Source organism: Thermobia domestica, chromosome 11 (assembly GCF_964235325.1).
Source record: "Thermobia domestica chromosome 11, izTheDome1.hap1.1, whole genome shotgun sequence".
In the NCBI taxonomy this organism is placed as follows: Eukaryota; Metazoa; Arthropoda; class Insecta; order Zygentoma; family Lepismatidae; genus Thermobia; species Thermobia domestica.
In genome coordinates, this window is record NC_137464.1 from 91,953,493 (window position 1) to 91,971,843 (window position 18,351).

General features: G+C 35.3%; 1 protein-coding gene across 1 annotated transcript in view; it reads left to right on the forward strand.

Annotated features, from left to right (window-relative positions):
- LOC145664281 (maltase A3-like) overlaps nt 1-15,869 on the forward strand; it is a gene marked incomplete at its 5' end in the record, with an annotated part of 45,223 nt that extends 29,354 nt beyond the window's left edge. The window contains 4 exon segments of the mRNA XM_081730815.1: nt 2,465-2,666; nt 7,021-7,216; nt 13,547-13,711; nt 15,421-15,869. Of these exon segments, the coding sequence (XP_081586941.1) occupies nt 2,465-2,666; nt 7,021-7,216; nt 13,547-13,711; nt 15,421-15,499 (642 nt within the window). The 3' untranslated portion in view covers nt 15,500-15,869.
- Nucleotides 15,870-18,351: the final 2,482 nt, after the last annotated feature.

Consider the following 18,351-nt stretch of genomic DNA (forward strand, 5'->3'; position numbering starts at 1 on the left):
TGCCCATTTAATTTCCTTGAAATTGGGTACGAAAGTATCCCCATATGTCTGGCGTAAGTGTGCCAAAAGCCAACTTGGGCCAAGAATGGGTCTGGAGTCTGCAGTGATTTTCGTGTGACCATGTCGGAAGACACCTGGGTTCCAATGTGGCAGCTTCCCAATTTGTTAATACGGTGTAAGAAATATTTAGCCATTACTGATTTGCTGGAAGAGATTGTCAGTGGTGCTTGTGTTGAAACAGTCAACAGGCTTCTTCCATATCTTTGTTGCTAAGCGTGTAGGTACGGCCAGTTGCAGTTCTGGGATCAACAAGAGAGATGTCACAGGCAGGCAGTGAGAGCACATCTGGTATATCTGGATATACATGGGAAGGTGCTGGTCCATGAGGTCTCAGAAAACACAACTTTGCTGTTTCATTTGTCTCGTCGACTTGCAGAACACAAGCAAGCCACCAGAAGCCACCATAGGTGAAGCTTTGAGTTGTGGAGCCAGTACTGCCATCCACGCTTGCACCGGGCGAAGTCCAACCCTCACCTTACTGCTATGAATTTTGTAGCATGTTACAACGGTTCTAGAATCTAGAATGTTCCAGATGCTTCGAGAACCTTCCCAGAATGTTCATATATTTAGGTCAATGCAACGTATTATGATTGATAATGGAATGTTTCAAAGATCCCCACAAGATTGCTAAATTAGTTTGCACCAGAAAAACATTACTACTAGGTCAATTACACCTTCACCAGTGTTGACAAATTGGCAAGTTGCCATATTGGCACACCAGGTGTCTCCCGACATGGTCACACGAAAATCATTATAGACTCCAGACCCATTCTTGGCCCAAGTTGGCTTTTGGCACACTTACGCCGGACATATGAGGATACTTCGGTACCCAATTTCAAGGAAATTAAATGGGCACTTCCTGAGATATCACTGATTCAAAATTTTCTCCTCAATATTTACAGGAGATATGACCAATTGAAGCTAAAAGGATTCTACAAAAAACATCAAATTTGTTAATTTTTTTACCACCTTTATTGTGAAACTACAGGGGGTACAGGGCTAAAATTTGGTGCATGATCATCTCTCATAGGGGCCTACATGTACACAGTTTCATCAAATTCTGAGACGATAAGGGTTTTTTAAATTTGGTTGATTTTACATGGAATGGCTCCAATCTAACTTGTTCAGAATTATTCAGTTTTTCCTTTGATAACAATCTTTTTCCTACATTCTCTTATATATTCAATAATTTTTCCTGACATCCTGCACTCAGTTGTTCATGAGTGTGTTTTAAACTGTGTATAAGACAAAGGTTTTAGTAATTCATTCCGAGAGGTGATATTTCGATTTGCTATTATTATTATTACTAATCTCTTTGGAGGCCATCAGCACTTAGCCATAAAATTTGTATACTATGGCAGTATATTAACATGTTACTATTTCTTGCATAATATATTATACAATTTCCGTAAAACGTGGAAAACTTCGCGATTTTCGGCACAGGAAGGTAATTTAATTTGGTCTCAACTTTAACAAAATAAATTTACTGATGCTTCTTCAGAAACTAATTATTTCTGAATAATGTGATCGATTAAGGGTTATGCGTAGCAATCCACGTAGCTTGGGGTGAATCTACTACTTCGAGGTACGGGAAAACTGAATTTGTGTAGATATTGTAAAGTTATTTAGGAGCGATTGTGTGATGTATTACGTAATTCCATTGACATCAAATTTGCATCATAGAATTCTGAAATCCATAAAAATGTGTATACGTTTAAAATATTTTACAAAAACTTTATTCTTCTCATGCGAAAAACGCATTCTATGAGTATTGTATAACTCAAAGATTGGATTTTTTTTTTTTTTTTAACCATTAAGGTTTTTTTTACAGTTGCAAAGAATCTTTCATGAGAACGAAAATATAATAGAGTAAACAGTCCGTGCGATAGAGGAGAAAATCTGTTGAAGTGAATCAAGTTGCATTAATTGAAAATAATTAGCAAATAAATGGAATTGTTAGCTGCAGGGTGTCACGTTAGACAATATATTAATTTAAGACTTGAAGTTCAAGGACACAGTCAAAACCTAACAGTTGGATCGTATGCCCTACTAATCTAACATAACTCATTCCCGAGAGACTACGCCTTTTTCCTAGTTTCCCTGCCTATTCAAAGGTTCTCTCTGCCCCTCCCCCAGAGGCTTTCAAACAAAACCTCTGTGCACTCTGATTTTTTTTTTTTTTTCATATGAATTGCGAGTAATTATTGCTTGATTAATTTGAAGATTTAACATTGGTTGATATGGAATAGTAGTAAAATAATTAAATTAATGTAAAATATTTCTAAAATAATTTCTCTCCTTTGTTCATGTGTGTAAATAACAGAATGATATTCCGCAGAAACACAGAAGACTTTTCAGAAAATTTTCAGGAGGTAATAGTAATATCATTTTCTTAAACTTTCAGTTAGGAGATTCTAGGACATCCCGTGTTGCTAGTAGATTATCTCCAGATGTGGTAGATGGCTTGAATATGGTAGTGATGATGCTTCCGGGAACTCCTGTCACATATTACGGAGAGGAAATAGGAATGGAAGATACCAGTAATAACTCTAAAACAAAACACGATCCGAGGGGTCCAATGCAGTGGAGAAATGCTACAAATGCAGGTAATTAATATTTTTATCTATTCTCCGGGTATTTTTACACTGATACTACGTTAAACTTATTTAAAGCAGAATCCCATATCGCAATGCCGAATATGTACGTAGAATTTAACTATAAAAGCGTATCCAGGAAACAAATAACATGGAATTTTTGATAATGTCCGATAACTAGTTCTGTCGCTTACATTTTGTGTCCACCTTAAATTAGTAGCTATAACATGCACGGAAAATAGTTTGATACAGAACCTAACTGTTTTTTAATCAACTGAACATTTATGAATAAAGTCTTGGAAAACAAACAAAAGTACTGAAATACTCAAACATTCCTTTAGTTTCAGTGTTACAATTATGACAGTTTCCTACGGGATTGAATATAATTAATATTGCAACGATCTAACATTTACAGAGCGAACTAGAAAGACAACTGCTGAAATGCAATTCATAAGTCTTTAATTATAATTATGACTGATCAGCATTATCCGATTGGGTATCATCTTGGCACTAGCTAGAGAACACGCCTAACTATGATCGGCAGATCGCAATAGCCATTACATCTCTTACCAACAGGAGTAAATGTGTCTTTAAAAAATAAATAAAAAAAAAAAATAAACCGAATACATTTGAACTGGGTACAGGGTTAGTATATATTATTGGTGCAAATGTGTGGTTTGACGTTTGGTCGGAAACTCACCTCAGCCACATAGCACAGTGATGTACTAAGGTCACGTGTCTAAAGCCACATACTCAGCATGGTCCAGCAAACAGGCTGGGGGTACTCAAACAGTCAGGAGGCAGTGCGCCGTTGAACAAGGTTGTATGAAAGTCTACCATGGAGAACACGCAAGTACTCAAAACTGGGACAATCTGCACAGCAAGCAGGAAAAAAGATACATTTGGTTCATTCGCCGCACAGTGGAGTATTTGACCTTAGTCCGGACAAAAGTCGAAAAAATAAAATTTGAAAAATGTTGAAATAAAGTTTTTCTTGTTTTTCGATAACTGTCGGAACTTGTAAACGTAAATTCCATTATTTAAATATGAAATGAACATAAATAATAATTGCTGAAGTCGCTCGATTTTTCTGGCCACGCGAATGTAAATTAGTGTGACCGCGCGTACAGTTTTTGAGGTATTAATTTTAGTAATTGTATTAAGGTCATTATCAACAAAAACTATTGTTTTAAAGGGCATTGATAGAAGTCTTAATTTTATGTTATGTTAACATTTTAGCTCTACGTCTTGGTGGTTAAATTTGTTCTGAATCTAGTTGATCAATGATTCCTTTTGCATTTAAAAATTCAATCTTTTGTTAACTTAGTCCAAGAATAAAATTTTGCCCGAAATTGCCCCATTAAAATAAAAATATATTTATAAATTATATCTAATTTGGTTTTTAAGTGAGTTCAGAAGGCCTTACAGCAGTTTCCTGACATAAACCTGAGAGTTCAGTCTTTAGTTGATTGAGTTTATACAGAAAAGTAGAATTATTTTTTCAAGTAGGGTTTCATGTAATTAATTCTATAAGTTCATAAACTGCACCAGGAATTGTGACGCATGAAATTTGTTGTCTGTCCTTGTTTGGATTTCTATCCTTCATACAAGGATCAGGTGTTTCGAATCAATATTACACTAAGCCTACAAAATCCCTATTAAACAATGAAAGGGAAATCAGAAGAGGAGAAAACCATAGTTAAAGAGACGAAGAAAAATTCAAACCAGTTTCAGAGAAGAGATGGGTTTGTTAGTAGACAAGGCCATGGCAATACGAACGTTAACATTTCAAGGCTTTTGCTGACCATGAAACTGCTGCCCGAATAACTGGTGTGGATTTAAACTTGGTAAAAATATTTCAAGATTATTGTGTAGGCAATTTCTGGTGGCCATAAAATAGACGTGAAGAAATTTCAGAACTTCGCTACTGCCACTGCAGAACTTTGTAATACTATATGATTGGTACCCGATGACTCCAGCCCTATGTAAAGTTTTAATTCATGGTCCAGCAATCATAAAACATACTATTTTGCCTATTGAGCAACTCTGAGAGGAGGCAGCTGAGGCTAGAAACAAACATTTTCGACTTAAGGGACGCAGTTCCTCAGTAATAGAAGCAGTCTTCAATGAACGACATCCTAATCGCGTCCTTCAATCGAAAGGATAATTTCAATTCTTTCCTCTCGAGTTAACATCCCATCCTACCTTCAAGAAAAAAGTAGACAGTTTCCGTCCATACAATGCTCCACACATTACAAAATTTAATCGTAAGTCTGAAAGATAACATAACGTATCCTAAATTCATTTACAACTTGAAAACTGTTGCAGATTTTGGAAAAGTAACTTTATCATTGGATTTCTCTTCAAACGGGGATGTTGTTTAATATGTCATATGACCATATTGCCATTTAAAATAAACAAGTTGATTCCAAGATGGCGGACGACAACCTTAACCACGTCATAATGTTTCTCCATACCACCAACATTGATCCCAGTTGACTTCGGATCGACTGCATTTACAGTTCCTTAAATATTTAGCCCGACCAGACTTTGGGCCACACATTGTACAGTATATCTTTAAAAAAGTGTATTGCTGTTTCTATTTTATGTTTGTTGCTTTTTTATCCATTATTTGATGTAACAAATGTTAATTTATAGTAAAATAGCAAGAATTTTCTCTTAAAATGTTTCAAAGTACTTACCCTAGACAGTTTAAGGCAATAAAAAATGATTAATACGCAAGATAATGTAATTTCTCTGATTTTCCTGACTGTTCAAAACTGCAGGACCAGGTTTTGGCTATAATGTATCTTTAAAACTGTAGGTAAACACAAATTATATTAATTTAATAGATTATTTTATAATACTAAATGGTAAATATTTTTGTCCGGTTTCAAGACTAAATACTCCACTGTGCGCCGCTGGTTTGTCAAGTTTCGTGGGGCGCATTACAAAATAAGCCCCGTAGCACCCACCGTCATGATGTTCGGATGAGCTATTCAGGAACACCGTGGAAGCAGACACCCTCAAAACTGTTCGTGCCATTGCAGACGAGTTATTTATACATTATACCATTGTCATTTGGTAGTTCTGTGCAATCGGTGAGGTGAAAAGTTGGGATTCAGGGTGTAACGTAAATTGATATCGGCCAAGAAGAATCTCCGTCCACAGCTGTGGAGTTGTGTAAGGAATAGCTGGAAAATGATTGTTTAACCTACTTCTGTATCCTACGACTATTTTCCTTATACTAGAGAATTATGGCTGTTATACGTAGGTGTAAATTTCGTCACCAGTAAATTATTCTTACAAAGCTTGATCTGTTACACAACCGTTGTAGAAGTTGCTTCCCTGTGAACATTTTCTGAAAACAGGATCTGAACAACCTCATACTGTTATTTCCTCTCCTCCCACTTATTCCTTTGATTTCTCGCAGTTTTTTCTTACCATAGAATTGTAAGATTATATATAATATTAAAAAAAACAATATTAACAGACTTCAGCAACAGCACTAAAAAGCAGAAAACTATAAAAGTGCGAAAAAGCACAAAATAATTCACTACTATCATCTATAAAAATATTTGAAACTGTGCCAAGTCAAAGAAATTAATGCCTAATATAAAATTAGTTTGGATCATAATGCCTCATCGTCCACGACACTTGCCTAACCCATATATCTTACGTTGAGGCTGTCAAAATAAAAATTCTTGGATTCTAATTAGCCCACCATGCCCTTTTTGCCTGACTAGACGCCCTCTGATAATTTCTTCCCAAACTAGGGAAGAAAAAAAAAGCAAGCAGTTCAAGGGACATTCCTAACGTCCAATGTGCTGTGAAGATCTAGTTTCAGACCCAACCGAAAGGATCAGGAATTATTTGGAAGAGTTAAACTGTTCAGTAATCTCAGGGAGGAGGTATAAAAAGTGTTAGAGTTGATTATAATTTTAGATTACATCCCATTAACGATAGTGTATACTGTGGCCTTGCTAATGTAATAAGAGGCTTAATGGGTGTAAATTTCAGTATGTTCCACATTAATAGATCACGTGGCTTTCGTAAAGTATAAATTTGCTGGTTTCAGAAGAGTTAATTTTTCAGTTTGATAAGTCTAATCTTTAGAAACATTTATTCCATTATACGCTGATAAATGTAGAATTTTTGAATATTTATGTAGGTGATCATCTTCAATATCTTGATAGATGGTACTGTGTGTTCTGTTCCCGGTCCGTGAACGAAGATTCAATTCAGTTAAGTATTTGTATAAGATTTATGTATGAATCTCAACCTTTCAGAGTATATACTCATTTGGTAGGTTTTTGTGTGTGTAAGTAATTTCTATGCAACTGAAATATTTCAATTTCATTTGAAGGTTTCTCGGACGCTGCAACTACATGGCTGCCTGTAAATCCAAACTATCCTACAGTAAACGTGGAAAATCAAAGGAACACGGATAATAGTCACCTTAACATTTATAAACAGCTACGAAAAGTACGAGAATCACCATCGATTATGTATGGAGAAATTGAAATGGATGTTGTAAATGGAACAGTTTTTGCATTTACAAGGTATAGTATTAAACATTTGTAGTTAATATATTCTATGAATTTAAATAAACCGAAATGTTTGTTTTGAAGTTAAGATATTAGGGTAATAGAGATGAGGTTTGTGTCTTATACTTGGCTGTAGATTGAGAGTTCTACAGCTCTAAGATGTTCAGGATATCTACTTACGTTGGTAGGTCGTCTTACCGTTCAGTTTGACTGGTATTGATTGTGCTTTTTTTCTAAATAAGCTTTTTTCTGATAGAGATACACGAATTAAAATCAGAACGTTTTTACTTCTTTACTTACTAACTTATTGGCAGGTTAATTGATTGTGAGTAACTCAGCTCATTTTACATGTTAACACTGAAGTTTCCTTTGTGCCCAAAAGCACTATATTTTGCCAGTGGTGGGCGTGAAATCAACTATATTAATTTTCCCTTTCAGAGACTATATTAGTTTAACTTCTTTTGAAGTGTTAGTGATTTATAGCAATACATGGAGCAACATCAGAAACTAATTGATGTTCAAAACTACTTGGAAATTTGTGTTTAAAAGGGAAGTCATATCACGAGTTTGTTGGGATCCCCGAGAGAGAAGTCAATCATAAATGTTGTGGCGGTAGTCACAAGTGGGGACTAGATTTAGATATTTAAACTAAGCAGAGAAAGAAAACAAGACGACGAAAGGTCAAGCCGGATTTTAAACTATGTTCACTTTCTTAGCGTAGATGACTAACCATAGTGCTTCTAAAACTGTTTTGTATGTGTATACACACTAGACCATACACTACAGAATCATAAAATGCAATGACCAGAACACAGACACACAGTTAGTTGTAAACTGTTTCACAGACGCTTCATCAGGAAGAAAATAATAATAATAATAAAAAATAAGATCAATAGCTGAGAAGTGAGCTTCGTTACTGTATTGGCATCTGTCAGATAATAGGTCGCCAGTTAAACACAGGCCAGATATACTCACAAGAAGATGTCATGGAGGGAAAGAGAAATGATTAATGGAGTGTAATTTACTTTAGCTTTCACAATATACTGCTGTCTAAAAAATGATTTCTTGAATGTGATGATACTGAAAAAAGTGTTGAAACAAGAAAAAATTACTACCACCACTTTACCATGTTACTTGTATGTTAACACCAAGGACATCGCCTTCCGAGCATATCAGAAATACTTACTGGCTGCGAGTATTTTCAGTAATTTTTGGTTGGTACGAGCAAACCTTGACGCAGTATATTTCGCATTTATACTAAGTAACGAATAACATCGTATGTTTTCTGTAATCGGTACAGTAATAGTCTTGTAAACCTCTGAATTGTCTGACATCAGTTACGTAGTGCTGCCATCTGTTTTCCTTATCCTGTAAAGACACGAGTTTTTCGCAGTGCGCGATAAAACGAAATGAGTCTGAATTGAGTAATTTTCAGTTTCTTTAAGTTTCATGGTATTTTATGTGTATTTTCTTTGGTTTCCGTTGCGCAATAAAACTCGAAATTGGCAGTTTTGCACGAAATGTCGAACAACGCGCGAAATAACGCGAAATTTTAAAAATAAGTTTTCGTGAAGGCCAGTTTTCCGCTGAGGGAACAGTAGAACGTGGCATAATAACGTGGCTCGGACACGGGTATCACCGTCGCAGCTGGATGGAGAGGATTCGTTTTAATTAGCTAACCAATGGCATGGACTAGTAACTGACAAACGCAAAACAATGGAGGAGGAAAGTGTGGAAACATGTAACATGCTTATGTTTAATGTTTAAATGTAACTTGTGCCTATGTATTTTCAGAAAACAGCTAAACTTTCCTACTTATAGTAAGTTAATAATTTTCCTTCAGTTTGATTAAAAAAATATAATTTTCTATAAGTGAAATTTACAATATCAAGTGAAATATTCAGTGTATTTTGTTTTCAGGTAATTAATGGTTTATTTCTGTATAGACCTATGAATAAAAGGAACAATTGTAAAAATGTCAGGGTATATCTTTTCCACAAGAGCTAAAAAATGAGAAACTTTATTTGGAAAATGCAACAAAACGCGAAATATGAAAAGCGAAACGCGAATTTTTTAAATCCTTAGTGCGAAAAACTCGTGCCCCTATTTATCTGTTATTATGTTATCTGTTATTATGTCTTAGCACGTGAGAATACAAGATAGCAGAACTGCTACTACTGCCACTGTTGTTAGACAATTCACAAGTTTACAGAACTATTATTGTGACCGATTACAGAAAACTTAGAACGTTATTCGTTGATTGGGAGTTACACTGCGTAAATCTTTGTTTATCCCAAACAAGAAAAAGCAATGCAAATTCTCATAGCTTGTAACATGTTATTTCTGATATGCTCGGAAGACGATGTCCTTGGTGTTGAATTAACACACAAGTAACACGCTAAAGTGGTAATCATTTTGTGTTTTAACACCTAATTTTTTGCTGTGTATAGTTAAAAGTTTAATGTGTTTATTTCAATAGCGGACATTAGATAACCTATCTTTCTTAGCTTTTAGTAAAGTTTAGTAAAATGTTAATTTTTATTGGTGAGACTTCCCTCCCGAATCGCCACTAGGTTATTGAAAAATCCAGTATTCTGCTACTTAAAAACTTACGTTGCATTTGCTGTTTTGAAGGTCAAGAGAGGTTATCAAAAATATTAATATAAAATGTTATTTCAATTTGGTAATTTTAAGTATAAAACGTTGCGAAAAATATAACTGAAAGTTCAAGCTGTTATATTTTCAGTTTATATTTTTTGTAAAAGTGCATTGAACTCAATATTTTCTGGTCTCACATATGGTCTGTGTATATATTTTATTTCTTCAAATTACTGTTTTCGTGGATTTTGCAGGCGGTAAGGAAATATGCTAGTCTTGGTGCGCATGACAAAAACTGTTTAGATAGAATGTTCCTTAGGAACGAAGATAACGCTTAAAATAGTATGTAGCATGTATCTGTGTAGTAGCTCTTATTTGGGGGGTGGGAAAAATAATTTCTTAGTGCAAGTGTTATTCTTATAAATTCATCCCGTATCTCAGTTGGTAAAAGTAAGTGTATAATAGTTTAAACCTAAGTGAAATCAAAGGTGAGAAATAAATAAATTTTTGCTTTTCAGATTGCATACTAGGAATATGTATAAAATAAAGTTTGTAGAAATTCTGGAATTTATCTGTGAGCGAAACTTCGAAAATTAGGATTAATTTTAGTATGTTTCACGATTTTATATTTGATTCTTCGTATTTTGAGTTATACAATTTGTTTTTCCACAAGTTTAAAGTATAAATCCTAGGTACAGAAGTACAAGAATGTAGAAATAAAGATGTAAGGAATTCGCATGTAGCTGCATGAAGTTGAAACTCTGAGCGCCGTATAATAGTATAATAAGTGATATTGATCCGACTGCAGATACAATGAAAAGGTCTATTTTATAGCATTTCAGATTTTTAGTTTATTTAATACAACTTCATGTTTCGTCAGTATAAAAATTTGATGAATTGAAAAACTGGTATCATAAGATCTTTCTTTCTCCTACCATAAGGCATCAGGTTCTTATAATGAATTTGAAATTTGATTTTACTTATATACGTAGCAGAAGTGCCCGGCTTCGCACGAAAAGAATGTTTGTACACGGTCCTGGAAACTATGGATTCGACACTAATTTCGATCATTTTGGACATTTTGTGTTTCACTCCTTCTCTCTTACGCCGATGGGGGCTATACTTAGTCGGTGGGCATCTGGAGTGTTACTGTTCATTTCAGTGATTCCAAGAGCTATGGATTAGTCACTATCAGTAGTTGTCGATTATTTTTAAATGCCACCACCCCCTTCCCACCCTTAAAGATGATTGGTGTGTCTTACTTTACAGGGCATCGGAAGCGTCACTATTCATCTCGGCAATCTCTAAAAACTATGGATTCGACACTTGTCAGTCGTTTTTAATTGTTTTGACGTGTCACTCCCTTTCCACTCTTAAAGGTTTACACAGTATTCTTTTCATATTATAAGTCATATGTGTACGTAAACTTGTTCTTAAAAATTAGTTTGTCGAGTTTCTATTTCCTAACATGACAGCTCGTATTGATGCATTCTGGCTAGAGTGCCCGTTTCCAGTACATATGACGCTAGATTGAGTTTGTGCCGGGAATACAGTGCGATGGTCGTAAAAGCTTAGACTCCTTCGTAAATATGTTGCAACCTTTGTAACTAACATTTACAAAAAGGAAAGCAAACATACTTTAAAAGTTACCAGATCATTCAATGTTAATTACTCATTGTTTTCTAACTAGTGATTTATTAATAAACGTGGTGTAGAATTCTTAGCTTTTTGTATTATTAGGTACAAGAATGAAAACATTACGCCTAAATTCTAATTTTTCGGGTTTTCATGTTCGCCATTTAAATGTCACTCTTAATTAAGTGATCTTCCAAGTTTCACATCGAAATTCTTATTCTCTTTTTCTGTGCCTTCAAGTTACGAATTAACTTACTTACTGTATACAGAAATATTAACCTCCATTATGTATTTTATTTTAAAGTAGTAATCTTACAGGACTCAATGTTACTTCAGAATTTATAAAGAAATAGACGCCTTAAGTAAAATCTTAAAGAATTACAGAATTGATGCGAAATTATAATTGAATAATAGTCGAACCAGCTATTTTTTAAAAGAAAGAATAACGCCCAAGAAGTGACCAAATTACTGACGTACGTGGTCTTGGGTTCAATCTCTGATAAGGTACTTGCCGCAACTGGAATTGAGATCTCACTAGCAGTAGGTTCATTTTCATTAAGCCTCGGTGCTGAAAGAACGTTAAATTGCACTCAGTTCGTAAAATTTTGGAAATTTTCTTGTGATAGAATTTAGTCTAAAAGCGAATTAATTTGCGTAGTGGTTTCCAATTTCCATTGTTATGCGTTCTGTATTGAAAAAAACGTGAATATTCGCTTCTTAGAATGCATGCTTTGTTGCTTTCTTGTTATTCTAAGTATGTACACAATGATTCTGCATGCATGTGTTATATGGGCGGCTGTGTAGGGTGTTCAGCTGTATTGTGAAATGTTAGTTATGTAAGTACGAGGGATGATTGAAAAAGTACAAAACCTATTATGGCTTATGATAGAGGGTTCTCAATACTAGTCCTCCATTTAATAACCTTTTATATTCAAGCACTTGTTGCACAGAGATCCGCGTCAAGTTTGCGTAGTCATTTATTTCGCGCACATCCTATACTTTCGAACATTAACCACAATTCTGCACAACACTACGTGGTAGTCTCACGTCAGCTGATACTGAGCGTAATGTTCTGTCCACACGAATATTCATTCACATGAGCACAGTTCACGTCAGTGGTTGAGGTACTAAGTCTTTTCCAGGGTTGTCAGTAACAATACTGGTCCGTCCTTGGAAGGCACGGCACAATTTCGTTACATGTTGCCTTGAAATTGAGCCCATCCCATACACCTTGACAATCTATGAATGTCAACAGGTGGTGTCTTTTTTCCCCACAGGAACTACATCATTGACCCCACTTCTACCCTTCACCAATTTTCCAGACGAATCACCATTTTAAGTGTCCGCTTCTTGGGTATACATAGTCAGAATCCGAAGGTTTTAAATTTGCAACAAGACAACGTATTAATCTACAAATAGTTTCGTTACAGTGAACAATACAAAAGTTATATGCTTTGTGACCTTTTTTTCCGCGATCATCCCTCGTACATTCTTTATAAATATATACACTTATCAAAATTTTCTCAATATACAGAGCCACCTCCGTTCACAAATAAGTCGCCGGTTTGATACATGTTGTAATTTTCATTGTGTGAATTTCAAAGTTTGATTCAAGGTAATTTAAACTGTTTCTTGCATGTTGCACGTAAAATATATTAACTTACAAGGAACATGTGTTGATACGCTTTCGTACTCTAAATAAATTGCAGTGAATCAGTTACTCGAGTATCAGCCTCACTTATGGATGTCTTCATATACTAATTAGGAAAAAATTAAAGCCAGGGCAAGAAACTCATATTGAAATTTGTCCTAACAATAAACTGAATGTTGAATCAGTTTTAAACTTGCTGGGCATCGAGACGTGCTGTTAGAAACTCGCATAGGTCTTACAAATATTAATTCGAAATTCGAAATAAAATATAATTAGACTATATAGAATCTTAATATTTAAAAGAACACCTTAAATGTAAACGAGCCATTCCGTATTACATCTAAATCACGTGAGTTTGGTTCGAATGTTTTCGATTTAAGGAAAGATGTTAGGACATCTAATTTCTCTCTTAAATCGTAAGTGTCGTAATGAAATTAATGCATATTTTAATTTGTATTTAGGTTTAAGAAGGGTTCACCTGGATACCTAGTGGCGTTCAACGTAGGAGACGAAAGAGCAGTCGTCAGTTTCTCCCACTTCCGGGGAGTGTCAGAAGATCTGACAGTGTATGCATTGAGTAACCGCTACGAGAACGTTACAGTAGGCGATACACTTATCAAACCAAAGTAAGTATATTTTTCTCATTTTAAGTCTAGAATGAGATTTTGAATGGTCCCAATATATTCAGTTAGCTGTCTAGGCTGACTTAGGTATGAAGTGCGTAAATTTATACGAGAAACGTTCCGAAAGTAAGTTTTATATATATAATATACAGGGAAACCTATTGCCAAATACAAATACACCATGAACTGTACACCTTTCACTATTTTTCGACTTAGTCGCCACCAACATTGAGACTTTTTGTTGTAGCATGTAATCAATTTGAATAAACCATTCTGGTAACACTCGGTGCCCTGCGATGCAAGAAATTCTCACAATCCCAACATTGTTTTGGAAGTGGCCTCCCGAGAGCAATATTGTTTCCATTCGTGTATATGGAGGATGCCCACTTGGACCGTCATTCTCCACTCTGTCTTCAATGAATATGCAACACTAGCGATCAATCATTTGATGAGACATGACCTCATTATACACGGTCTGTAGGCGTTCATTAATGACGGACACACTAGCCCCACGTGCCCATTCATACCGGATAACAGCACGTACTTACATTTGTGACCACGTCAGCACACGTCTGCCTGCCATGATTTGTACTCAAATAACCTCGGGTACACAGGTCTGCTGCTACTCCCTCTTCTTCGGTGCTCTGCGTGTGCGTCATTCCATCTACGCTGACGCATCTTCCGTTGTTGAACAAGCAACGAGTGTGGTGTCTTATGGCGATTGTTTGTTTCATCTGGTGTACCATCGTCTCGTTCAAAACAAATGACGAAACTTACTTTCGGAACGTCCCTCGTAGAACCAAACTAGCACAAAATAGATTTAAATTCTTACTAGAAGATATGATTAGAGAAGTTGACAAACACCTTCCTGGTCGCAACAATTCTTATTCCATTGTCAGATGATAAAATAAGATGAGGGTGCTAGGATTTAAGCATAAATCGTACACGAAAAATCAATCATTGTAGTATTGCAGAACTTAAAAATATTTGAATCCCTCGTATTAAATATGACACAATCAAATTAGTTCCAAGCAGATTGAACAAAGGATAGCTTCCATTTCGTCATATACATGTGATGGTTTGGTGAATCAAAATAATGGAAACTTATGAAACCGGAAGTAATATTTCCATCACGTTTGATTTAGTATTTAGATTCGTATGGTTTGGAAGTCTACGATGCTCCTCATTACCAAAATATACAACCAAATTGAAAGTTCTTTGGACGAATATTGATATCTGCTACATAAGGAGCCTCTTGGAACCGAACTGTGTTATTTAGATTCGGTGAAAAATGTATTTAAAAAAAAAAAAAAAAAAAAAAATCCGTTACGTTAATACGCACAGCTGTATTAAAATTGTTGTACTACCTCTTCAAGTGAGGTTTAATAAAGACTTAAATAGGTTATATTATATCTGATTTAAAACACTATTAAGTGTTTTGAAACGTAGGCATTCATTAAAGACGTGGGAGATAAGAGTATTTCTTTATTGAAATAACCGTTTGGAAATTCTTTCTGAGCGTGATTACGTAGCTAAGTAGTGGGCAAGCTTGCACAACCATTAGTTTAGCAATAAAAGAGTAAGAACAGTATCTTACTCGTTGCACTGGGGCTCATCTTTAACTATTCATATTTGAAACAATTTTAATTTCGGCTACCAATGTTATACAATGTCCATTTAATAATAATAATAATTGTATCTTATTTTGACAGGGCGAAGATACCTACCGATTCGGTAGAGATTCCAGGCAAACAATCAGTTGTGTTTACTTTCGTGCAGAAGAATGTGTAAGACTTAGGTCAACTGATTAAAAATATTAAAAAATATAAATGTATGAATTCAGTAGAAGAGCAGAATGAAGTTTGTGGGACTTGTCCTTCACACATTCAGTTCTTGAATGCTTGATATTGCATTTTTATTATGTAATGGAATTATTTAAAAAAAATAATGCATTTTTATTATGTAATGAAATTATTTAAAAAGTTTTCTTTATTTTTATACTTACTATTACAATTTTTATGAAGATATCATGTCAAATTTTTAGAGATTAATTTTTGTCAACTTTTATTGCCAAAAAGACATTCCAGTGCGTATGAAATGTTTTGTAATTTTCACAGTATGTGTTGTCTTGCTTTCAAGAATAAACTATAGCATCAGCAAATGTAGTAGTTTCTGTTCATTCTCCTGAATTGCATGTCAAAGATTTGTATTTTTTAAATATTTGTTTGCATATTCATGTTTAGCTCAGGTAACATGGCTGCTGTATTAAAAAAGATTACAACTGTATGTAAAATGATCTACCAGAGGCGAATTCGTTAATCTTCGTCAGTATAGGTTTTAAATAGATAATTTTCTATGAAATCAGTGTTGAATTTATTAGCTTACGGAAATGTGAAGAAGCCATCAGCTGTAGATCTGTGCACCTACCATCATGTTAGCATAACGGACAATTGTTGTGATTAAGAATATATGAATTAGCAGGAATAACAAATTGTGAGTGAAAATGAAAATTACCTTAATCGTAGTTAATAAAGTTTGAAATGTTTCAAATTTCTTACATCGTGCTAATTAACTTGCTATCATTTCTTCGTAGATATGCGGAATTCCTATCAGTAGACTTTTATTATTATTTATGATGACCCTCAAAGATAAAAGCTTCTAAATATACAGTGCAGTAGTGAAAATATTTCTCAGATAAACTTATATATTGTTACGGATCCCCAGAAGTGTCCAGTATTTGGATGATTCCGCGTCCGATTCCAGGAAGCACTTCATCATCTTTAATTTTTGAGGCAGTCGAGCTGAGATGAATGGTTTATTCAACCAATGCACAGTGGTCCAGACACCCTCTAAACCTGGCCAAAACCTCAAAATTCGAAATATCAGAAATATGAGAGACCTTACAGATTTAATAAGGAAAGACGTGAGGTGTGCAGAAATAGGTAGGTTTTCGTGCAGCTCGTAAGGGTTGGATCTACAGTTAGTACCAATGTGAAAGTAAAGTCGTGGAAGACGACGATGTATCCACCCCGGTAGCGGAAGCAAAGTTCATGTGAAAACAAAATAAGGTTTCTTCGTTTTTAGGCGTCAATATTGAAGAACATTTATACATTCGTCGTTCGTGACATACGTAGAACTCGAATATGCTTTCGTATACCAGTCAATATGTGGATAAATAAACTTAGATCGAAAACCAAAATTGGTATACTTGATATTGAATTTTATGTAGTTTTCAGTCCAGTCGAGTCCAATTCTATTATGTGGTGGATGTGATAGTAGGGGATGTTATCTGTTAGAGAAAAAGACCGAGTGTTTCCCGTTTTTGCCCGATCTAGTTTGAAAGGCATATATGTATATGACTAGGGTAGTATTGTTGCGAGTAGTATTTAGGCTATTGACTGTTTTTCCTTGTCATTCCAGAATTGTCATACGAAACACGGAGGCCTATACAAGTCCTCCACAATGAAGGAAAGAAAGAGATCGAAAGGCAACATCTGATTAGTTTCCTTGAAAGAAACAAATTAGGTGTTGCCTTTTGATCTGTTTCCTTCATTGTGCAGGACTTGTAGAGGCCTCCTTCGTGTTTCGTTTCGTATAATAATTCTGGAATGACAAGGAAAAACAGTCATTAGCCTAAATACTACTCGCAACAATACTAACCTAGTCACATACAAATATGCCTTTCAAACCAGATCAGGCAAAAACGGGGAACACTCGGTCTTTTTTTTCTCTAACAGATAAGATTCCCTACTATCACATCCACCACATAATAGAATTAGTCTCAAAATAAAACTCTACTTAAAATTCAATATCAAGTATACCAATTTTGGTTTTCGATCTGTTTATTTATCCACATATTAACTGGTATATGAAAGCACATTAGAGTTCTACGTATGTGTCACGAACGACGAATGTATAACAGTGTTCTGCATAATTATTGACGCCTAACAACGAAACATTTTGTTTTCACATCATGAACTTTGCGTCTGCTACTGGGGTAGATACATCGCCTTCTTCTACGACATTACTCTTTCACATTGGTACTAAATGTAGGCCCAACCCTTACGAGCTGCACGAAAACCTACCTATTTCTGCACACCTTACGTCTTCCCGTATTAAATCTGTAAGGTCTTTCATATTTCCGATAATTTCGAATTTTGAGGTTTTGACCAGGTTTGGAGGGTGTCTGGATTACTGTATAATGTAATGTTGGCCCGTTAGTCAACAGTAAGGGTAAAAACATACCGACGAAACCTCGCGATCGAGATCGAGGTTTTAAGTTGCGGTCGCTACCTCGATACTGGCACAAAAACATGGATTCAAATGAGTAAGCGCTTGCCGAAGATGTACACTACATCGCGACCTAGAGGTCGACTGCGAGGATAAATTAGTGGTGGTGGTGATAAACAACAGAGTTTTTTACATCGATGTTCAGCGGAAGCATCGCTGTGGCTCGTGTTCTCATTGGTTCTCCCTGAAGCGTAGCACGGAATAGTCTTTATTTGTTTAGAATTCCGTCTGCGGAGGATTGTGTGTCTATGCTCGAGAGGTTTTGCTGCACTATTAAATTTATGAAAGACATATTAATAGAACTAGTGAGGAATGTTCCAGCAATATGGGATAAGAAACACAAACATCATAAA